A 24,171-nucleotide genomic window follows, 5' to 3' on the forward strand; every position below is an offset into this window, starting at 1 on the left:
AATTGTGTTAATACTTAACTTCCTGAAGTGCCCTGTCATTTCTTTTCTTATTCAGCTGTAATGCCTTCTCTCATAACCCTGTGGGGAAGCTAACCTAATCATTAGAGTTCTTGAATTCAAGAGTGTTGTATTCTCTTCAGAGCAGATTTGCACACATGAAGAAATTGTTTGGAGCATCATCTTGTAACTTGCTTTACTGAGTTAATTTTTCAGCCATATTAAAACAAGACTGGTAAGCAAATGATGGAAACAATTATTTTGGCTTTCTTACTACAATATCTCAAAAACCATTTTTCTGTCTCTACTGAGAACTGAATACCAAAAACCCACATTATCAAAAGAGACTATCAAATCAAAGTAACTGTTTCTTTTCCCTTTTTTATGTGTAGGCAGTTCTAAAGAACCTAGCAGAAGCTGTAAGAGGCCGTTACCATTGCTACTCTTCCAAGGGAGAGGTAGGTGACAGGAAGAGAGACAAAGCGTTTTTCTCTCTTTTTGATGATTTTTCACTTTGAGAAAGTAAAATAATTATCACCTGAGTAGAAATTGATAGCAAGAATTGGTGCTGAAAGTCTCAATAAATTGGTGCTGAGGATGTGCTCAATAAACCTGTGGTTAATTCTTTCTGCAACTGAAAACATTTCCTAAAACTGCAATAAATTTTGCAGTTATTGTTTACTGATTTATTGCTGATAAAAGCAGTGGCTTACTGTAGAGTGATTCAAAGTTATAATGTAATGCCTTGTTTATAAATGATTACTAATTTATATGCAGAGCATTAGATACATTTATAGTCAATTCTGCTATGCCTGGCAGTCTTGTATTGATGTTTGCACAGTAAAGTAAGAGAGCTGCCTTCAGTTGCAGTTTGAGCAGTAGTTAACTTACTTTGTTTTTATAATTGCAGAATTTTGATAGCAGTGATTTTCATCTGCTACTTCAGGAATCCCAGAAGGCTAAGGACCTACTCAAGAGCATCAAACAGACTTTTCAAAGAAGAGTTGGTAGCTTGCTTGGTAGTAAAAAAGCAGATGTATGTATCTCTTTATTTTCAGATGTATTTTGAATAATTAAGGTTAGAAATTTTTTAGTGTCCACAATATGAAAAAAAATAGTGTGATGGATCAGGTATTTTGATATGTGAACTTTGAATATTCTCTATTGAACATCCTTCGTAAGAGCAAATTAAGAACAAAATCAGCAAAGGAGATACTTTGCTAAATGTTCTCCAAAATCCATAAAAAGAGCATTGTCCTGTGACCATAATGGGAATCTAAGAAGCACTAGCCTAACTCTATGCACAATCATATAGATGAAGTTCCATCAGTCCTTTAAACTGGTGAAAAGATACTCCTGTGTGATTTAGTTGGACATTTAAACCTATTGCAGACTTATAAGGGCTTGTCTTGGTAGCACTGTTATACAAGTCTGGGAGGAATTTTTTTGTTAGTGAAATAGTCTGTTCTCTGTCACAACCATTGTAGGTACTTGTGTGATGTAGACGAGTCTGATCCGAAAGCAGGGCTGAAAGCTCACATTACATATTCTTGTGTAGCTGGTCATCTGACCTGAGACATTCCAGACAGGAGGCAAAGTAGTTATTTTTGAATAAAATTTCTCATTATTTTTCCCCTCAACCTTCCTATGCTGTACATTTTTTTTTCTCTCTTCCAACTTCATAGTTACTGTGTAGACTACCTATGGAGCAGAAGTCACTCTGAAATTATTTAGAAGATTCTATATCCCCAGTAAAAGCCCATTTTTAGGAGGACCAATGATAGCTATTTTCAAAGCATTTCGTTTGTTGGAATCCGAGCACTTTAGTTTTAATTATGTTCACCAGGATTCCATGTTGGATATTTTGAATTGAGAGTAAAAATAAATTATGCTAAAACTTGCAAGAGCTTTTCTTGAAATCCATTTTAGGTTTCCACAGCGTTTGTAAATACAGCACCTTCCAACTTCTTCCCAAAGCCTCCAAAGAATAAAGGACCATTAGTTATTCAAACACCAGGCATCCTGGCCAAAACCTCAGCAGACTGGTTAAAGACATATGGACTGAAAGGTACCACAGAAGGAAAAGCTTAACAGATATGAAATATGAATTAAAGACAGAATATGTGTTTTATTTAATGTATTTTTTTTCTTCCTATAGCTAAAAAATTAGACCTTTATCAAGTTCTGGCTCCCAATGCTTTCTCTCCTGTGGAAAATTTTATACCTGTTCTTAAAAAAACAGTATCATCAACTCTACATGAGGCAAGTGATGAGAAACATTTTCCCTGGGTTTGTGGAGTTTTTTTCTTTATACTGCTACATTTTTCTAATTTAAATCAGTACTTTAAGTTGCCTGAAATTAAGTTGGCTGAAATTTCAATCACAGATTCAACTCAAATACTTAATGTCATTCTTAAGAATGACTCAGGAAAAAATTCCATGTTAGTCTATCTTATGTTGAGCTCTCTAAACAGTTAACTCTATTTATCCTTCTAGAAAGTGATGATACAGTTTGAGTGGTATGATGGAACTGTAAAAAATATCCATGTTGACCTTCCAGTATTGTACAACTATCAGGTGAGTTGTCTATCATGATGTGGCCTTGGCAGGGCTAGACTACCATCTAATTAATCCTCCTAATTGTTAGCTAAGTACTGTGGGGATTCATGTGCAGACAGCTGTCCATGTAAGTCTGCAGCCACTGGAATTCTTACAGGCAGTAGTGATTCTTGAGGATTTTCTGCTAGATCTTGTTATAAATACACTCGAGAGAGTGTTAAAGTTTAATCAAAGAAAAGTTTTATTAATTGTAGCAAGCAAGCAATAAGCAAAACACAGCGCTGGACAGCCGGGAAGCGATCCCGCTTCGCCGCGGCCGTGCTTCCGTTTTCCGTGTGTCCTCTTTTAATCGGTCCGGCTCTCCGATGACGTGTCCTTTCTCGGGTATTTCTGCGCCCGCGTCTCTAGCTGTTAGGGATCTTCTTCTACTTTATCTTCCTTAACCTTTCTTCACTGTTCTCTTTAAAGGCTTAGCTCAGTAACTTTCTGGAATTCAAGGAATCTTAGCAAGGCCATAATAATTATACAAGCGTCAGTAACAACCTTCAATATAATCTTGATTTTACAGAACATAGCATTACAGAGTATCGTATCTGCATGTTTAGTCAAACAAAAGGGCCTCTGTTTATCACAGTAGGGACCCCAAAAATTTGGGCCTGGAACCCCAAAAATTTGGGATGAGAAGGGTTAGGGTAGGATGCCCAAAAATTTGGGATGAGAACACCAAAAATTTGGGCCTGGGACCCCAAAAATTTAGGATGAATAGGGTTAGGGTAGGAACCCCAACAATTTGGGCCTGGAACCCCAAAAATTTTGGCCTGGAACCCCAAAAAATTGGGCCTGGAACCACAAAAATTGAAGATAAAAACCCCAAAAATTTGGGCCTGGAAAGCCAAAAAAATTGGGATGAGAAGGGTTAGGGTAGGGACCCCAAAAATTTGGGCCTGGAACCCCAAAAATTTGTGATGAGAACCCCAAAAAATTGGGCCTGGAACCGCAAACACTGAAAATAAAATCCCCAAAAATTTGGGCCTGGAAAGCCAAAAAATTTGGGATGAGAAGGGTTAGGGTAGGGACCCCAAAAATTTGGGCCTGGAACCCCAAAAATTTGGGATGAGAACGCCAAAAATTTGGGCGTGGAACCCCAAAAATTTGGGATGAGAAGGGTTAGGGTAGGAACCCCAAGAATTTGGGCCTGGAACCTCAAAACAGAGTCTAGAACCCCAAAAACTAGAGAAGGGTGGAAGGGGGAAGGAAAGGAAGGAAAGGAAGGAAAGGAAGGAAAGGAAGGAAAGGAAGGAAAGGAAGGAAGGAAATCCAGCGAATTCCGGGGCTTTTCCCCTCCCCTTGGCAAAAGCCTTTTCTCCCTGCTTTTATTTTGTTGATTTTTTTTGGCTCAGTTGTTCCCGATCTCTTTTCTGAGGGGTTGGGATGAGGAGATTGGGCCGGGATTTAGGGAGAGAGGGACACACTCCCTGCCAGGTTTTTTCTGGGAAAAAAACCCTGAAATCCAGAGGTAAAATCTGGTATTTTGATAATGAAAGCGCAGCCCTTTTCCAGAGAATTCCTCCGGCCTAATTGGATCTGCTTTCCCTGTTGCCGTGCGCTCCTTGTTTGGTTATTTATGGAAAACATCTGTCCGAGGCCTGGTGGCTCCCTGAGCTGGGAATTCAGGGAAAATCTTGGGAATTTTCTTGGGGAAAAACATCCAAATCCCGGGCACCCTCTGGGGGGGACAGGAGCCCCCAGCAGGGCAGGGAAAAACCCCAATTCCGTGGGAAAAATATGGAATTTTCCGGGCTGGAAAAGAAATTTTCCTCCCCCCCGAGCGGTGCTGGGATAAAGGCAGGGATGGATTTTCCAGGTGAAAAACGGGATCGGTCCCAGCGCTGCCTCAGCTGTGATTAATCCGGCTAATTAATCCAATTAATTAATTAGTTAATCCCAGGGGTGGGACACGGGGGAGGCTGAGCTCTTCCAGGCCGGTGGCGTCATCGCTTTGGAGGTTTCCATCCTCTCCCGCGGATTTCATGGATTTGGGGAAGTTTTTCCTCCCTTTTCCCACTCCCGGGCTGGAGCTGAGGGAATTGGAGCCGAATTCCAGAGGGAATCTCCCGATTCCTGGGATCCGGCCCCAGCTGCGGGCACAGCCCAGCTGCAAATCCCGGGATTTGTGGGGTGGGAAAGGGCCGGGATCCCTGGAATTCCCAGGATTTGGGATTCCAGCGGTGGCAGCTGGAAATCAGCTGGATCTTACCTGGAGCAATCCCGGGAATTCCTCCTCCCTGCGCCCAGCACAGCCCCAGATCCCAAACCCCGCTGGGCTTTTCGGGGAATTTTTGGAAGTCCAAAGAAGCGATGTCCAAATGCTGGGAGGAATTTCAATGGATTTCCCCCATTCCGGTGGGAATTTCTCTGGATTTCCCCCATTTCAGAGGGAATTTCAATGGATTTTCCCCCATTTCATTGGGAATTTCTCTGGATTTCCTGTTTCAGTGGGAATTTCACTGGATTTCCCCCATTTCACTGGGAATTTCACTGATTTCCCCCATTTCAGAGGGAATTTCGATGGATTTCCCCCCGGTTGCAGCAGGAATCTCTTCCCATCCCCTCTCCCGTTCCCTCATCCCTTTCCCTCTGTCCCAGGGTCCCTGATTCCCTTTTCCTGTCTCCTCTCCCCATTTTCCCGGGATCCTGATGGCATTCCTGGGGCTGTATCCATGCCTTTGTGCTCAGGCTGAGCTTCCCGAGCTCGCGCCGCTGGGAACGGCAGCTCCAAGGGCTTTGGCAGCATCCAATTTGGGATGAGAACCCCAAAATCTGGGATGGGAGCCCCAAAAATTTGGGATGAGAAGGGTTAGGGTAGGAACCCCAAAAACTTGAGCGTGGAACCCTAAAAACTTATGCCTGGAACCCAAAAAATTTGGGATGAGAAGAGTTAGGGTAGGAACCCCAAAAATTTGGGATGGGACCCCAAAAATTTGGGATGAATAGGGTTAGGGTAGGAACCCCAAAAATTTGGGATGAGAACCCTAAAAATTTGGGCCTGGAACCCCAAAAATTTGGGATGAGATGGGTTAGGGTAGGAACCCCAAAAATTTGGGATGAGAGCCCCAAATATTTGGGCCTGGAACCCCAGAAAATATGGGATGAGAAGGTTTAGGGTAGGAACCCAAAAATTTGAGCCTGGAACCCCAAAAATTTGGGCCGAGAACACCAAAAATTTGGGATGAGAACCCCAAAAATTTGGGATGATGAGGGTTAGGGTAGAGAACCCCAAAAATTTGGGCCTGGAACCCCAAAAATTGAAGATAAAAAACCCAAAAATTTGGGCCTGGAACCCCAAAAATTTGGCCCTGAACCCCCCCAAAAACTATACAGTCTAGAACCCCCAAACCCGAGTCTAGAACCCGAGAACCTGAGTCTAGAACCGGATCTAGAACCCTAGAACCCGATCTAGAACCCTAGAACCCGATCTAGAACCCGAACTAGAACCCGATCTGGAACCGGATCTAGAACCCTAGAACCCGATCTAGAACCCGATCTAGAACCCTAGAACCGGATCTAGAACCGGATCTAGAACCCTAGAACCCGATCTAGAACTTGATCTAGAACCTTAGAACCTGATCTAGAACCCTAGAACCGGATCTAGGCCCCTAAAACGCGACTCTAGAACCCGAACCTAGAACCCCAAGATTCGAGTCTAGAACCTCGAAACTTGAGTCTAGAACCCCTAAACCCGAGTCTGGGACCCCAAATTCCGAGTCTGGAACCCCGAAACCCCCAAGCCTAGAACCCCAAAACCTGAGTATGGAACCTTGAAAATTCTGTGTCTGGAACCCCAGAACTCCGAGTCTAGAACTAAAAAAACGGAGTATGTAACCTGGAAAATTCTGTGTCTAAAAGCCCAAAAATTTGGGATGAGAAGGGTTAGGGTAGGAACCCCAAAAATTTGGGCCTGGAACCCCAAAAATTTGGGATGAGAACACCAAAAATTTGGGCCTGAAACCCCAAACACTGAAAATAAAAACCCCAAAAATTTGGGCCTGGAACCCCAAAAATTTGTGATGAGAACCCCAAAAAATTGGGCCTGGAACCCCAAACACTGAAAATAAAAACCCCAAATATTTGGGCCTAGAACACCAAAAAATTTGGGATGAGAAGGGTTAGGGTAGGTGTGATAAACAGAGGCCCTTTTGTTCGACTAAACATGCAGATACGATACTCTGTAATGCTATGTTCTGTAAAATCAAGATTATATTGAAGGTTGTTACTGACGCTTGTATAATTATTATGGCCTTGCTAAGATTCCTTGAATTCCAGAAAGTTACTGAGCTAAGCCTTTAAAGAGAACAGTGAAGAAAGGTTAAGGAAGATAAAGTAGAAGAAGATCCCTAACAGCTAGAGACGCGGGCGCAGAAATACCCGAGAAAGGACACGTCATCGGAGAGCCGGACCGATTAAAAGAGGACACACGGAAAACGGAAGCACGGCCGCGGCGAAGCGGGATCGCTTCCCAGCTGTCCAGCGCTGTGTTTTGCTTATTGCTTGCTTGCTACAATTAATAAAACTTTTCTTTGATTAAACTTTAACACTCTCTCGAGTGTATTTATAACAATCAGAATGCAGATCATCAGAGAATGGGATGGATTTAATCAAAGAGAAGCTGGGGATGTTTGAAACCAGGGTTTGCTATATAGTTGTCTGTCAGTCCTTTTTCTTTCCCACTTCACTGGCAGTCCTCACAAAAGGCTATGGGAATATTTCCAGGCAGGGAAAACAATTCATTACAGTGGGAGTGATGTGAAGTCTGTGGAACTCTACAGCCAGACCAAATGGAGAGTGTGAAGTGGCTGAAGTGAAAATCAGCTTCTGTGGCGCCTTGCTCACTGGTAGATGCTTGCATTTTGTGCTCCAAAAGCATGCTAAATTATAGTTCTGAGTTCAGTGCCCTTTTCTAGCTTGATATGCCCTCATTTAATACCTATATATACTTGGAAAGGTCATGGTATATAGAGTTGGGACAAATTTGATACTTTGATATCAAATTGACACTGTTAAAGAATTACACATGTTTGAGAATATTGTGTTTATGTTAAATTATGTGTTTTGTGATGAACACTGCCTAAAAATGTTGTTGAAGAAAGTGTAAGCTTATAAAAACTCTTAGAGCTCTTTTTTTTTTTTCTTGATATGCCTGAACACTATTTTGAACATGGTGGCAAGAGGAAAAGTGGAGATACTGGCCTCTAGATTCTTTTCTGCTTTTTTTTTCACTGTATGTTCTTTTCATGGTCTGTGTTCTTATATCTGTACTAAAAATGAAATGTCACTATCTAAATGAATGAAAATATTTTTTTTCATTACTATGCTGTTATTTCTGTATTAAGAATTTGACAATAAAAGACTTGAACTTTTTATTTTTAACATAAATTTTCTTTATTTATGCATAGAAAATCCTTGCTGAAATGGTAAGAATCTATGAGAAACGAATTGACTGGCTGTCTGTTGCTAGCAGAAGAATATGGGGAAGTGTTTGTGAAAGAAGGTATTGTATTTGATTTTGGGTTTTTTTTTGTGGGGTTTGAAGCCTTAATGTATTTGAGGACCATGTTTATTTACATCTTGTCTGAGGCCTCAACTTCAATTGCACATTTGCTCTTTTTCCTGTTTACAAACCTTGAATATAGAGTTTGAGACAAAAGGAAGGTAGCTGAGACCCCTGTTACTAGAGGTTTTCTTGCTCATTGATTAGGACTGAATTAGTTTATCTGGCCACTGTGTTGTGCTGGCAGCTCAGATCCCACCAACTGCCCATCACACCTGTGGGTCTTTTCAAAACTACTGCTCCCAAATCATGCCTGTCCATTAACTGTGGCTATCCTGCATTGTCTATGCAAGCAAGACTTAAAACTGACCGTGCTGAGCAGCTCATCATCAACACTTTTCTCTAAGCAGGTGACGTGCTTGATAGCATCAGACAGTCCATACCTGAGCAACCCCTCTGGTACTGATGAGCTGAGAAAAACCTTAACCATTTGTCTTTGGAGTAATATTCCATATGTTCCTGGAGTGTTGGCTGGGAAAGGACTGAACCATCCATCAACTCCTTGCTGGCAAACATCCACACATTTCAGGAGGGCTTTAGATACTCAAGTACAGAGAAAGAGGAAGACCTGTTTGGAGTTCAGCAGCCCTTATAGCACTACAAGTAGCCAGGACCCTGATAATTCCATAGTTTAGGAAAGACTGAAGTTTCATTACTGTTACTATTTTTTTTAAAGCTACCTAATGTTTTGCAGAACTTTTCCTAAATACGGATTCAGTGTTTATACATTTTGATACATAGGTAGAAGGTACTTTCCCTGACAAGTTAGAGCGCACTAAAGACAAGAATACATAATTAGATAAGTTGCTTCTTTTTTTTAATGAATATCATATTTTTATATAGGGTGGTTATACTTGTTGATATATCAGTGACAAACTCTACCTATATCACTCTTATCCAACATTCTTTGCGACTTTTACTTGAGGAACAAATGTCAAATAAGGATTACTTCAATATTATAGCGTAAGTAGCTATTTAAGAGTCTTTTAAAATAACTGTAATGCATTGCAATGAAAGAAGTATGCTGAGAGCTTGTAGTTACTAATAGGCATATTTTAGTATTTAATGTTTTTAGTGAAGTATTTGCAAGACTGGCACTGATTGGTCCTTATTGTGTGAGTTCATGAATCAGATTAGTAATTAAAAATCACTGGTTTGGGTGAGGGTCACTTGAACTGATTGCATCATACCTGTAACAAATACTCATCCTGCTGTATCGTTCATAACAGTATTAATTCACCTGTCAAAAACTAACCAAAAGAGGATTTTGATGTCTCAGGTACCATAACTGAGAGCACCCTTTAAATTTTACAGTAACTCCAATACTGTTAAAGTGTTAAATATTACAGTGTTAAAATTCTGTACTCAGCACTGGCAGGCACAACTGCTAAGCAACTGCTGGGCAGGTGTCTCGCAGGTAAAAGTAAAAGCCAGCAGCTCTTGGAGTTCCTAACATGGTGTGAGAACAGAGCCCTTATCTCACAAGAGAGATATAGGCAGCAGCTGTGGGATGGAGTTCCTTTTTCACTGAGCTTTTCCCAGCTCATGTAGGATCCTGTTAAGGAAAGAAAATCAAACAAACCTTGGGTGATGGATAAATGTGGATAATTAAATGGTTTGAAATAGAAAATAGCTGGCATTGGGCTGTTTTATGACTATAATATCCCAATGAGATTTTTCTTCTTCAGTAAATTTATTTTATCTTTTTGCTTGCTCTAAACTGTAATCTGAAAATTAATTGCTGTAATCTTTCTGTGAAAGATTTGGGAGTGATATTGTGCCTTGGCAACAGGAACTGTGTCCTTCCCAACCAGAAAACTTAGAAAAGGCTTGGAGGTAGGATCAAATAATTATCCCATGTATGTGAATTTCACAGAGAAAAATTGCAAACAATCTAAAAAATTGTATAAGTTTACCATATTATATAAATAGGCTGACATGTTTCACACTGCTTGTTCATAGTGGTTTCTTGTGAAGACAGCATTGTAAAAGTTAATAAGCTTGGTGACTTTGTATTTCATATGTATATCTAATATATATGTACACAGATACAAAAATGTCTGTGTAAGGAGTAAAGATGTTACATGAAGAATTGAAAACTGCTTCAAATACAACTGGGATGTGAGAGCTAAACAACAGCGTTTTTCCCACATGCTTTGGAAAAAAAATCCCAGGTTTCTGTTTGTGGAGTCACACTGTGTTCTCACTGTACCTCTGGCTTTATTTCTGTTTCTGTAAGTTCTACTATATTAATATTTTTCCACATAAAATAAGGAGAGAATTCTTTCCTTTTTATGCATTGTATCTTACTTTAAAAGTAGTTTGCCATGCTGGCAATACAGAAACCAGAACAAACAATTTGTTATATAATCTGGATCTGCTCCCTGTCATTTTCAAAAATTTTAGACTCCAGTGCAGTGTTATTTAAGATACTTAGTTCTCTATATTACTTTGAGCAGAAACAAGAGGTTTTGTTTCTTCACTCTTTGAACTGTAAACATCTTGGTTTAGGTGGGTGTTGAGTTTGGAGTGCAAGGGCAGTAGGAATTTCATGAGTGCACTCAGAAGAGCTGTGGAAGTTGACTTCAAAGACAAAGATAAACACAAATCACAGGGACTCTACCTGCTGACTACTGGAATACCTGATCAGGAAACAGTGAGTGTCATCACAGGCAATTTGCCTCTTAAGTTCCTATCAAAAATAGTATCAACTTTCTTTTTCTCTTTTTCCCCAACTTGTTTTTCCCCTTGTGGCCAGTCATCACAGTTCATTGGCAGAATATTCTCCTTTACATACCTAAGGCAGCACAACTGTGGGGATCCCAAGCTTCCATTTCTGCAATTGTTAGTCATGTGTTGGAGTAGCAATTATTGTGTGTGAATTATAGAAAATTCAAGATGTGCTTTTAGGATTCCTTTCCCACTTCAGCTCTGGACATAATTTTGCTTCAGATTTCTGAATTTGAACAAGCTGATTTTTGTAATCTTTCATTTCTGTACAGTTCATGGGAACAAAGACACAAATAATTTTCCAGTGGAGCTCCGTAGCATGCTATGTAGAAACAGTTCCTGTTTTTATCCCAGTAATCCCTTGCTTGGATCTATGTTTATAGTGAATGTGCTCTGTGGCTATTAAGCCTCGAGTTTTTACATGTGTGCAGTGAGGTGTCTCCTGCTTTTGTTACCAAACCTCTGGAAATTCTGGGCAGACCTAAGAAATTATTAAAGCCTGTTTGGTTGACAAGAAAATGAGGGACAGATGGACAGTTTCATCCCTACCTTGCTTCAGTGCACTGCTAAATTGATGTCCACGATGTCTGCCTTTGGTTCCCAAATCTACCCCAGCTCACCTCTGGCCTGCAGTAGAGCTGTTGCCACTGTAGCCAGCAATAGTGCCAATTGTGTGTCTGCATGGACTGAGGAGGCATTGGACTACTCAGGGTAGGTTCCTGTGCTGAACTGCTCCAGCTGGGAGGATTTGAGGATTTGTACATCAGTCAGGAACCACTGGAGTAGATGGTAGCTTGTCTGAGGTAAAGGCTCACCCCTGATGTTTCTTTTTCCTCTCTCTTACAGCACACAATCAGTGCTTATGTGGCTGAGGTTTGTGGAGGTTTTGATTTCTGGCTCCATGTCTGCCTGTTCAGTGTAACAGAGGGCACTGACTCCAGTGGGATTATTCCAGCCCGCTACGCCAACCCAAGGGAAACTGCCTGTGCTTTTAAAGAAATTGTTCAGGCAGCCAGTGGAAGGTTTCACTGGTTTGGAGAAGCAGGTATGAGCAAAGGAAAGTCAACACATACTTCTTTTTCATTAATGAAATAATAGTCATTAATGATTTTAACTCCCAAACCAAGTAGTTTTCTTCTTTTAAGATATGCTGATGCTGTACTAGCACTGATATATAAACACAGGTCATAGTTTTATTGGGACTTTCAATCACATTGCAGAATATTATAATGCAGCCTTAATTAAGGAATTTGTTTGTTGTTGTTTTTTTTTTTCTATTTGAATTCACTATTTTCTGGTAGCCTTTTTAAAGACACTTTAAAATATAGTTATTGATATGGTAAGTCCAGATGATTAGGCTTGCAGGAAACAAAGGTTTTTTGGTTCTCTGTATTGGTATTTAGCATGTCATACAAATCGTTGTATATTTTAGAAAATCCTTACTTTGTACACCTTAAAAAACCTGTGCTAATTAGAATATATTTGATTATCAGGTATTTTTGAAAGTGATGATATTACTAGTATTATATCTGAAATGGAAAAAGCAAAGAACTACTCCCAAAAGGTATGAATTACATAGAACTTTTAAAATTACATTTCTTCCTTAAAAAATTCAACACTGTTTGTTCAGCTGACAATTCAGGAGCTTGAACAAAACCATTCTATGATGAGTAGGAATGTTCTAGAGTGTGAGAATAGTGACCATAGAGTAAATATGGAATAGAAACTAGTTGTACAATAGCACTGCAGTGACTGGTGTTGGGGTAGCCATGATTCCATACCAAATACAAGTTTACAGTTCGAGTGATTCTCCTGTTTTTTGCCAATCCTGTGATGAATTCTTTTCAAATAAATTAATTCTTCATTATAATAAAGTTATATATGTTACATGCAAATGAATAATGCTACATTCTTGTAAGTCCCAGGATAGGGAGGGCTTGTCATTAGCACAGTGGTTTTGTTCTGAAACAGGTGTTTTCTCAAGTGTACTGAGAGTGTAGAACTAGACTGTATCTCACCATATTCCATGCACATGACTTTTTTCCAAAGATATCTAACAGAATAACTGAGGCAGTATAGCCAGCCTGGCAGTGTGGTGGCTGTTTCTTATAAAAGTGTGAATAGAAAGAGATCTGCAGTAAGAACCTTGTCCAGTGGGCTGAGTACCCTGTTGGATGCAAGTCTGAGTCACAAAAGTTGGACTTCTTTAAAAGAGCTGGTGGCTATTCAATGACACCTTAAAATAATTAGTTATCATTTAACAGTTGTATACACTTGTTTCACCATCCTCCACATTGTTCTAGCCTTGGTCTATATGCACTGCTGCCTTTTGGATTAGTCTGTTTGCCCAGAGCAGGAAGGATTTCCATACAGTGAGTTTGAGCAAGCACTCAATGGTTTCTGTTCAGTAAGAGGTGTTAAGCATTATCAGATAGGAATTTTATTTATTATTATAGTAGTAGATACAAAATACCTGTCTTTGAAATATCATTTCCTTAAATTCCATGTATATGAATTACTAATCAATGTGGATTTCCATTTCAGTGTGCATTCCTAGTGGAGTCCTTAAAGCAACGCTCAGTAAATCAGTCTGTGAAACCCATCACACCAGAAGGAGACTCAAATGTGCTTATGAGGAGTGAGAGAAAAAAAACACAGAAGGTGCCATCTCCTAAACCCACAGCTGTGAGTCTGGCTAGAATGGTTTGAAATGGTCCCATCTTTAATATACTGTGTTAATTAAAGATCCTGCTGAGTTATTGGATACTCCTCTTGGTGAGAGAAGTGCTCAGATGAAAATTTGAAGAAATAAGAGCAGCACTGTGATAGTACTTCGAATTTATATTTGCATTCAAAATGCTACATATACCAAAAAGTGCATCATACTAAGTAATTAATTATCATGGAACCACACTGTCTTGTCAAAAGGTGTCTAAATAGTCCTTCCTCTGACCTTAAAAGATAAAGCAGAAATGTGCTTTACCAAATTACATCTATTTTGCAAGTCCTTCTAGAAGGATATTATGATGTTCTGCTCATTTACAGATGAGACAGCTGCAGCTCAGTAGCATGTCTGGCTTCACAGAGAGCCATCATAAAACAAGAACAGGATTCAGGATTTGTTTCCTGGCTGCTGTGCTTATTTCCATGGAGCTGCACTACAGAATCCCTTGGGATTTTGCCAGTGTTTGTTCATTTTAACTGTGCATATGTCTGTTTTGAGTAGGTGTGTACATCTGTAATATGCATAAAGGGCCAGTGCTTACTGGAACTTTCAGGTCTCATCTTTGAAATGGGAACGGCATTGTAGGTGTGGGAACGTAGGAAATGGGAATGTAGGCGTGGGAATATTGCAAAGGCTTTGTAGGTTTTCCAGGCTGTTTTGTCAAAGGTGACATGTTCTCAACACCTCGTCACAAATGCAGGAGAAACTAATTACTCAGAGATAACAATAGAGTGTAGTTTTGCAGGGATTAAACCTGTAGGAAACGGGTACGGGGTTGTCTGTAGATGTTTGGTGATATTTATAGTAGAGCTGTGTGTTAAATTAGATGTCAGTTGCTTGAAGGCTCAGTGTCACAGCAAGTCTTGTCCTACAGTAGGGTTAAACAAGTGCATGTGTTGTTTAGCAGACTGCTCAGCCCCTAGAGGGATAAGCCAAACCCAAAGGAGAAATTACTGGTGTCAGCACTAGATTTTCAATAGTCATTAAAATGAAGATACTAAATACTGCATTCTATAAAGCAAGGCCATTACCATATTAGACTGCTCCTTCAGGTGGCAAAAGATGGTCCAAACTCCTCTCCATGTAGATGTTAGTCTTCAGGTTTATGGTAGCAGATGATATTGGCAAGATAATTAAAACAGAGCAATTAGTTACTTAACCCAGCAAGAAACTGCAAATTAATGTGTTGTCATGACAGTCTGTGGATTAGTCAAAGCTAGAATAAAGCAGGAATTACAGAATAAAGAAGCATAGTTCCAGATTAGAATCATGCAGTTACAATCTGGCTAAAACACTTTTTACATTTATTTTTTTGTTATTAAAGGTGCTTAAGGATGTTAAAGACAACCATGGTGCAGAGAGAAATATTCCTGTAAGAGTACTAGCATGGCGTCCTCCTAGCACCAAAGCAGGAATTCCACCAGGTCTGTATGGATTAGGGACTTTTTGTCTTCAGTTTCGTTTGGGTTTTGCTTAAAAGACAGTATTTAAATTAGAGATTTAAATTAAGATTTTAGAAACGCCTGAAATTGTAATCTTTAATCGGATTTATAGGAACCATCGTACTTGTTTTGGAATTCCTTTGGGATGAGTTTTAGCTGTTATTTATCTTGTTTGCTTCTACACTGTGCAAGGAAGGAACTCTGCACAGCTGTGATTTCCAGGTCCTAGGATTGAATACCTGACCTTTATCAGGAAACGTCAAATGTGTCTGATGGAAAGCAGAACCCCACTGTGTTCAATACCTGAAGCCATAAGGCTCAGCAGTTCAGACATTTATTATGTTTTTAGTTCAATGTATACATTGCCACTAAATCTGTTAGATCCCATTTTAATTAATATGCTGTTCCACTAGATGTATTTATGATCTAGTAATGAAGGAAAATACAACACCAGTGTCAGGTTGTCTGAAGTGCTGATTCTTCCAACTGCTTCTGGTACATGAAAAGCTCTTAAACTGATTCCAGTTACTGGTGGTCCTTTAAAGCCCAATTCATTTCTCCTCCATTTTTTTAACCTGTGTTTTTTCTTTGTATCATTGCTAACATTTGCAATTTATTTTTCTTTAAATTAAGTTTTAGTCTTCAAATCTACCGATATTGATATGTAGCAGTGTTTACACATCTGGATTCATATTTGCATCTGAGGTCCTCTCTACAAAGTTAACTGGTTGCCTCCAGCAAATACTGTGCTTGTTCAAACCCCCAATTTTTTTCAGACTAACTCCTGTGACATCCTTCCTGATTGTAATTTCTATATTTGTAAAGGTTTCATTTCTATTAAAGTTTCTTAAGTAGTGCTATAATATGATTTTTGTTAATCAGTATCAAAGAAAATGAAGCATTTTTAATTGTGGTAATAGGAAAATATGAAACGAAGAACAGAGTTGAATTCTTCTCACGTAAGAGTTTTATCCAGATGAGCTAAATTAATGGGTTTTTTAAATCTGTTATTACTTGTAGCACAAACAGTAAAAGAACAGCCTCAGACTGAGAATAAAGGAAAGCACAAACCCAGGAAGCAGCCAGAGCTTTCTGTGTCTGTATTTTACACTGAAGAAGGAAGAAATGTGGGTATGTGTTATCAGGATGGGATGGGTGAAGCCCTTTTCTTATCAGCACTTCTATTATAAAACTGGCAGGATGATAAGTCACTGATAACCGGTATGCTTTGAGCAGTGAGTGGGAGAGAGTTTCATTTACCAAATAGTGGTAAGGATTTTTACTTTGGGTGCAGGTGGGTGGCACTTTTTGCCTGTGTGTTTTGTTTTGTTTTTTTTTTAAAGGGTTTTTCTTTTGTAAAGTCCCTTGGGATCTTTTGGTCAAAGGTGCTCCAAGGAAAGGCGCTGTGAACATGGTTTAGTTGATGACAGAAGATTTGGTTCAGAATTTCTTGAAGTGACAATTTATTTAAAATAAGTGAATCTTTAAGGTACTTTGTTTGTTTCTTAAATAGGTACAATATATCAGAAGTATCCAAAGGCAGTGTGCATAAGAAAATCTGTTTGCTCTGTCATATTGCCAGAGAATGAGGAAATCTGTTCAAGCAAAGAGGTATTTTTCTCCTTACTATTAAATTGCCATTTTGGAACTGTCCATCTGAATTAATGTAAATGTTAATTGTGATTCTGTACAATGTGTTATTGCTTATTACTTAAACTTTTCTAATATTTGCCAACAATCAATTGCTCTATTTGTTTGTCTTACAAGTGGCTGACCAAGTACAGTATTAAAAAGCTTAAACTGGAATTGCCCAGACTGATGTTTGGTCCAGGCTGTACCCACCAGAAGAAAACTGTGCAGTCTCTGCACAAGAAAGTATCAGCAAAATACTGTTCTATCTTCCCAAGTGCAGAAATCAATGTAGGTATTTGCAGATGTCACGTACCCACATTATTGAAAAGCTTTGTTTAGTGAATGTTGATTGATGTTTATGGCTTTCTAGTATGATGTTCTCTCCACTCTGCCCTGTTCTTTCTGAATCATACTTCCACTATCAAGCTAGAGAAGGTCTTTTATTCGCCACAAAAAAACATTTAGCATGTTTGGAGTCCAAACTGCATGTTCTTTAGAATGTGTAGCATCGCCTCTGCTCATACAGTAGGAAAAGTCATTTTTAAAATTTAAATAAAACTTTTCAAAATCATGTGTGAGTGGAAACTGGAAAAATGTTGGATCTTGATTGTTTCAGTTTGTGTAATGACTGGAGAGAAGCACAGAAAGTTAAGTGCAAGCAGCAGAGTCACAGAATTTTTCTTACCATATTTCATAGATGTAAAGACAAAAATCTCCCTGGTGTCCAATACCATCATTGCATATATAGCAGCTGAGCTCAGATTTCCTCAAGTAAGATGCTCTTGCACAAACTGAATTTTTTCAGGGGGTTGTGAAACATCTGCAGTTTCACCCTAAAGAGCTGGAAACCTACACAGAACAACTGGAGAAGGTGCTGCAGCGCTATATCCAGAGAGTGCAGTGGCTTCTCTCAGGTATTGGTGTGCCTCTGCTTTTCTGTAAAGCACAACTTCAATATATACATAAACCTTCTTGTGTGCTATTTCTGGTAAAATAGATCTGAATGTGAATCTGAACCTCCAATGTGAATAAAGGTTCTCTGTCTTGAATTTCATTGGAAGTTTAAAACTTATTTTTGTGAATACAAGAGAATTCAGCATCTGTGCAGCTGATAAACATCTCACTTGCTGACAAATAATTCATTTTTAGTTGTTATGTGTTCCTGAATTCAGAGCAGAATTTTTCAACATCAACAGAATACATACAGTAACATATACAAGCAAAATTAGGTTTTCTGCATGTTTTGCTAAGAATGTGCCCTGCTTAGAATCTCAACATCACTATTGGTGAAGAATATTTTGATCTCTCTGCTGCTCATAAAGATCTTTGTTGGGAAACAGTTCAATTTTTTGCTGAGTTCTAAAGGAGCTCCAAATTATTTAGTGCAAGTTCCTACAATTAGCTAGTAATTAATGCTTAATAGTGCTAGTTTTGAAATGGCCGAAGACTTTTCTATTGTTAAGCTTTCAACTACCTAATTGCCACGTAGATTAGACTTAATTATGTAGAAATGTGCCCAGAATTCCCCCTAAAGACTGATGATTTACATTATGCTCAATAAAATAAGCCTATGTAATAACTCTTAATTAGTTTTAATGTTCTGGCTCAGGAAGCCGAAGATTGTTTGGTACCATTTTAGAAGCAAATGTCTGTGTTTTGATTGATACATCTGGTTCCATGGGCTCATATTTGCCATCCGTCATGAAAGAACTTACCTCCCTTATCTGGGAACAGCTGAGAAAAAATGAAGTCAGGTATGGTGAATTACTGATAAAGACTGAAATCTGCACTCATTATTATGTAATCAGATTGCTTAATAATTATAGTAATACAGCACTGAAACACAATTTCAGTAATTATTGTATGTTAGAGTATAATGTGCATGTAACAAGAACTGCTTTTTCTGTTGTTTTACCAGTTTTAAGTTCTAAATGCTTAAGACCTGAGCTTCTGCTGTAGGCTGATGCTGTTTACCCTCTTAGGCTCAGCATTCCCATAGACTTTCTGTTCATGAAAAGGAAGATATGCTTTTTGACTCTACCAAGGCTGAAGATCTTCATCCAATACTAGACTCTTTGATAGGGGGTTTGCTTGGGTTTGTTTTTTTTTAATGTTTGGTTTATTTTTTAAAAAAAATTTATATATTTACTTATTTTAAAACTGTCATATCCAAAGTGACTTGTTGTATTGGTTAGGGTTCAATGTTGTGGGTCATCTTTCTCCTCAGGTTTAACCTGCTGAGATTTGCAGAAAATATAGAGAGTTGGAAAGAGCATCTTGTAGAGGCAACTGATGAAAGCTGCCATGATGCTGTGCAGTGGGCTTCCACATGCCATGCTCATGGGAACTCCTGCATCCTTGCAGCTTTACAGGTTGGTGTGCCACAGCTTGGAGAACACATCCTGTCTTGTGGTAAAACACTTGCATTGTGACATTCTAGGAAAATTGTTGTGCCCAAGTGTACAACATCTTTATATGCAAATCACTGAACAGCTTAGAAATCAAGTCACTGTTTCTGGCCCCAGGGCTCATAGATACTCATATTAGTTGCTCATACTAAGTTTTTTTTAAAAACAGCCAAATATCAATAGTTTTGTTAATATTTGTGTTCAGAGAATACTGGAGAGGGAAAATAGCCAGTTGCTCAAAGTGATGTTTATGTACAACTGTGGCTGTAATATGTTACTCTGACCTAAACTCAATTTTAAATAAGCAGTGTTTGTTGGAATTTTATGGGTTTTGAGTACAATTCTTGAACTTTAGTAACAAGTAAAGAAACTTTTCTCCTATAAAAATTCTCAGTGTAGAAATCAACTAGTAATAATAACTTAAAATTGAACTTGAAATTTCACGAGACTTAAAATAGGAATCAAAAAAGAAATGTTGTTTTTAATGAACAATCCTTCTTCCAGACATCCTTTCACAATCTCTCTATAAATGTTACGGCATTCATCATGACTGAAGTCCTGTAGAGCTGCGAGGCACGTGTGTAGTACAAAGATATCCACTGAGTCAATTACTGCAGCAAATTTTCATAATACTCATTCAAGTCCTAGTGAGTCTGATTTTCAGACATTAAACACCTTTAACTACCATAAAATATGATGTAAAAATCTTTTGTCAGTAGTTCTCCAAAACCAGTTAATCTTCTTTTATCAGAAAGTCAATTTTTGGCAATGTCCTGCTTATAAATATGTTGTCTTATACTACAAATTATCTACTTAAATCTTCAAATTTATATCCTTGATCTCCTTCCCTAATGAATGAAAATGAAAAGACAAAACTAAGTTGATTAATGATGAGGCAAATATACAACTATCTTAAATCACTGGAATGGTATTTTTGTTCCGAAGTATAACTTTTCATATAAATGTACAGATTACTTAAGCTTATTTTCTGCTTTTCAGAAGGCTCTCAGTTTCCAAGGTGTAGAGGCACTGTATCTATTGACTGATGGAAAACCAGACACCAGTTGCAGTCTGATTTTGAAAGAAATTGAAAGATTGATAAAGAAACAAGACATTAAAATCCACACCATTTGTTTTAGCTGTGCAGACAGGTATATGATACTTCTCAAGAAAAAAAAATCTCTTAAAATAACTACTTTATTTATTGTCAGAGGTCTGTGCTGGCAAGATGGTAACAGGGAAGGTTTTTCTGACACAGGTAATTACCACATTTTATACAGGAATTTATAATTATGTCCTCCAATCTATTTGCTTTGATGTCATATTTTTGAGGAGTTCTTAGAAATTCTTTTGCTGTTGCTTTTGGCAAATAATTTTCATAAAAACTTTCTACTTTATGCTAACAGAGGAGCTGTTGAATTCCTGAAGAAGCTTGCTTCCCAAACAGGAGGGCGCTTCCACTGCAGTTCTGGAGGTGAAGATGGACAATTAGCAGCACACAGAATATTGACAGAGGGGCTGGATGATGAAGATGTACGTTAAATAAATTGTTTTGTTTTGTTTCATTGCAACTTAGTTCATCAGTAGAGAAACATAATTTAAAAAAGAAGAATGAAAAAAAATAATACAAAATTTCTAGGATATTTCATATTGAAACCAAAACCAGAAATCATAGTTTTGCCTTTCTGCTAACTGCCTTGGTGGTGTGCCCAAGCCCATGAAAGGAATACACAGTGCAATATAGGTTTTGAAAGAGAAGTAAAAAATGTATCATGTGTCTGCATGTGGTTTTTAAGCTAACTTCAGCTTTTACTGTCTTCTTATCCTTGCCATCTTGTGTTTCATTTAATTGTAAAATCCTTATACGGCACTTAGCACATCAGTCCTCCGGCATGAGACCTCAGGCATTGCCACAGCAGAGCAATGTTACTGAGTAGAACCAGGTTCAGTCAGGCTTGCTCTGCTCTGCTCTCCTCTAGTAGAGGACCACTAGACCAAGACCTCCTCTGCAAGTAGGGAAATTTAGAGCTTAGGATCAGTTAATAAAGTTGATGAAACAGAAAATAACAAATAGGTGCAAGTTAAAATATTTTAACTATGTTTTCAGAATCCAGTTTTCCCTTACTTTGAAGGAGATGATTTAAAGAAACTTACTCAAGAAGTAGCAAAAGCTAGAAGTTTCTTAAAACAGGCAAAATCTTGGAGGTGAGTATTTATCAAGAGTCTTTGTATTTATTATTTAGTGGAATGAAGACAAGAATATCTGACTCCCAATGTCTGTTATATAAAAAAATAGACCTAGAGAATTGTCTAGGATAGGAGTGAAGGACAATTAAATTGTATTGACCCATATGTTTCTTCACTGTTACCCTTCCTAGCTGCCAATCCAGAGCCAGAAAGCACCAGTTCAATAGGAATGGCAGGCAAAAGTACCTGCAAAAGACCTTTAAAATGCATTATACCTCCACATGGAAAAGTCACCTAAGATCAGGGCTAAACAAAGACTCCAAGGTGTTCTATGCCTCTGTGAAAAGCTGCTGTAATTCTTTAGGGTTTGTTTTTCTTTCAAACAGATTATTGCTTGAAAAATGGAACACAAACCAAAAAGATGACTCTGGCTTTCAAAAAAGTGTTCAGGTAAACAGTCACCTCATTTACATCATAGCTTATGTATAGTTCATGTATTTCAGTAGAAGGGTAATATTTTATTAAATATTCGTTTGTAGCAGTGACTTTTCCGAAAGTTGGAAACATTTGTAATGATTTTAGTTCTTAGCTGAGATAGTCCAGAGTAAAACCCCGTATAACCAAAGAACAGCTCAAAGAAAACTGTTTGGGGTGAAAAGAGCAAGGCAGATGTGTATTTGTAGTTACTAATGGTGTAGCAAGCAGTTAAGCACATTAGAGGGTTAGAACCAGATGTAATGGCTGTAATAATAATTGTGGCATGGGCTGCATGGTTTATCTGTTAAATGAACAAGACTGACTGAAAAAAGACCCCACTAATATCAAAAGCATCCTCAACAGACATGGGACTATCATTACAGAGTAGTGGGAGAGGCAGCTGGGCATACTGAACCTCTCACAGAGACAACCTGCTGCTTTAAATTGGCAAAGTAAAATCCACAGGAAAAGAGAAATTACTGGGTGGAAGTACTTTCTCACAGTTAAACAAGACAGAAGCCTTTGTCAGAGTTGTTTGAGGAAAAAATGGACACACAGACAACTGCAGACTTGCGCTAGAGAACCTTGGCCTGCCAAGATATTCATCAAGAAATTGTGTAAGGCTGATACAGAGCAAGACTGAGTTTTTAAAAATCCTTGTTTCTATAGCTGTAGTTTGTATTTTGGTTCAAAAACATTGCCCAGTCATTCAAATAAGAATATAAAGAAATCCAGTCCACCCTGCTGGTGAAGAATGCCTGGTTCATGGAGAGAGGACACCTGGAGTCTGGTGTGCAAGAGTGTGTCAGAGTGTGGCTGAGTCTGCAGAATTCAGCATTTAAGAGCTGATCACTCACGAGAGATGCTTGGAGAGGGAGCAGATATGAATACATCCCATAGGAGCAAGGAAGTTGTTACAGGCATGCAGAGGTAAAGGCTGGTGTTCCACAACTATCTCTGTATCTCATTGTTCCAAGGAAAACTGTATTGCTGGTGAAGTGTATAGGAAGACATTCCTGTTAAAATTCTCAAGAAAGTGCATAGCACTGTAGCCCCATCAAACATTGAAGTAAGGAAACCTGATTACTTTCAGTTTAAGTTGCACTGTTTTTCCATTACTATTTTGTCAGTGGTGACACTGAGCCCATGGATTTTATATATTTTGAGTTGTATTTTAAAAAGTATTCATGTGCTTCACTTGTAGGATTAAATTTTAGACGAAGAAAAGGTGCTGAAGAGATTTGGAATCATACCATTAACCTGCTTCTTTTCAAAGTGTGCTCACACCTTCCAGCTTCAAGCAGAAAGAAAAGGTTTTTTCTTTGTTGTCACAACTGTTGGCAAGACAAGAAGTTGCAGATGATAAGTGCTGCATTGACTCCACTTGGAGATTTTGCAGGATACAAAGTAAATCAAGCCCCGAACTCTATGAAGTTTAAATATAAGTAGAGGATAGTTTTCAATATTGCTAATACAAATTGTAAAAGTGTATGGATCAGTAGTTACACAGGGTCATAACTTCTGTTTCTCTTTTACTGCATTGTATCAATAATTTCTTCAGTTAGTTGCTGGTATGTCTAAATTGCCTTTTTTGTCTGTTGGTTTGAGAATTCTTTACTGGTGCTTATTATCACTAGCAGATGAGACAGATGGCTGTGATATTAGGAGGAGAATTCTTTATGCCAGTTTTGCATAGCAAGTCCAAGAAATAACCTTAATGCAGAAAACGAAGCTTGTAATTCATGTTTTTGCACAAAGAAGTTTTGCTAATAATTATTTCAGCTCTGGATGATGACTCAGAAATTACCATACATGCAAGAAAGTAACACCCTGTTGCTGATGTAGCCTGGTTGTGTTTGTATAACCGGACACTGCCTGTCTTCTGAGCAGTTCTGTTCTTACATATTTCCTGTCTAGAAAGATTAAAAATATGTTTGCTAGTATCAGTAGAAATTTACTTGGTTTTTACTGATTTTTGTAATGATAGCTCACTAGTATTTGGAGATGGTCACTGTTGTTTTTTAGAGGATTAGAAGTTCATCTCAGGTGTTTAATAAATGAAATATAATAAAAATGGATTCATACTTCAAAATTAAGATACTTGATCTGCATTTATTCAGGAGCCATCTGCATCTCCTGAGTGCCACTGGATATGCTGTGATATGGGAGATTGTGTCTTTTCTGTCCCTTTGTCTCTTTTGTCTCTATAGAGAATTAAAAATTCTGTCATAAATGTATCTATTTAGTGTTGTATGCTCTGAACCAGGTGACTCCTGCCTTCCATGCTAGTGCCAGCCTTTACTAGAACGCTGCAGTTAAACTGATGCTTTGTGCTATGCATCACTTTCTGTGATTTTATTTGTGGATGTGTGTAACTGCTGAGATGATTTGATATGAAAATGTTAA

General features: G+C 38.4%; 1 protein-coding gene across 1 annotated transcript in view; it reads left to right on the forward strand.

The window, feature by feature from the left end:
* Nucleotides 1-23,796, forward strand: part of VWA3A (von Willebrand factor A domain containing 3A) — a 31,047-nt gene extending 7,251 nt beyond the window's left edge. Inside the window, exons 11-34 of the mRNA XM_058849971.1 lie at nt 390-455; nt 908-1,033; nt 1,927-2,065; nt 2,156-2,259; nt 2,494-2,574; nt 8,010-8,104; nt 9,008-9,127; nt 9,926-10,000; nt 10,676-10,820; nt 11,741-11,939; nt 12,388-12,458; nt 13,439-13,597; nt 14,953-15,043; nt 16,082-16,192; nt 16,575-16,672; nt 16,829-16,981; nt 17,499-17,607; nt 18,303-18,447; nt 18,921-19,065; nt 20,101-20,252; nt 20,508-20,634; nt 21,209-21,306; nt 21,675-21,738; nt 22,970-23,796. Of these exons, the coding sequence (XP_058705954.1) occupies nt 390-455; nt 908-1,033; nt 1,927-2,065; nt 2,156-2,259; nt 2,494-2,574; nt 8,010-8,104; nt 9,008-9,127; nt 9,926-10,000; nt 10,676-10,820; nt 11,741-11,939; nt 12,388-12,458; nt 13,439-13,597; nt 14,953-15,043; nt 16,082-16,192; nt 16,575-16,672; nt 16,829-16,981; nt 17,499-17,607; nt 18,303-18,447; nt 18,921-19,065; nt 20,101-20,252; nt 20,508-20,634; nt 21,209-21,306; nt 21,675-21,738; nt 22,970-22,975 (2,679 nt within the window). The 3' untranslated portion in view covers nt 22,976-23,796. The remainder of the gene's footprint in view (nt 1-389; nt 456-907; nt 1,034-1,926; nt 2,066-2,155; nt 2,260-2,493; nt 2,575-8,009; nt 8,105-9,007; nt 9,128-9,925; nt 10,001-10,675; nt 10,821-11,740; nt 11,940-12,387; nt 12,459-13,438; nt 13,598-14,952; nt 15,044-16,081; nt 16,193-16,574; nt 16,673-16,828; nt 16,982-17,498; nt 17,608-18,302; nt 18,448-18,920; nt 19,066-20,100; nt 20,253-20,507; nt 20,635-21,208; nt 21,307-21,674; nt 21,739-22,969) is intronic.
* The last annotated feature ends 375 nt before the right edge of the window (nt 23,797-24,171 follow it).

This window comes from Poecile atricapillus, chromosome 14 (assembly GCF_030490865.1).
Source record: "Poecile atricapillus isolate bPoeAtr1 chromosome 14, bPoeAtr1.hap1, whole genome shotgun sequence".
NCBI classification, from domain to species: domain Eukaryota; kingdom Metazoa; phylum Chordata; class Aves; order Passeriformes; family Paridae; genus Poecile; species Poecile atricapillus.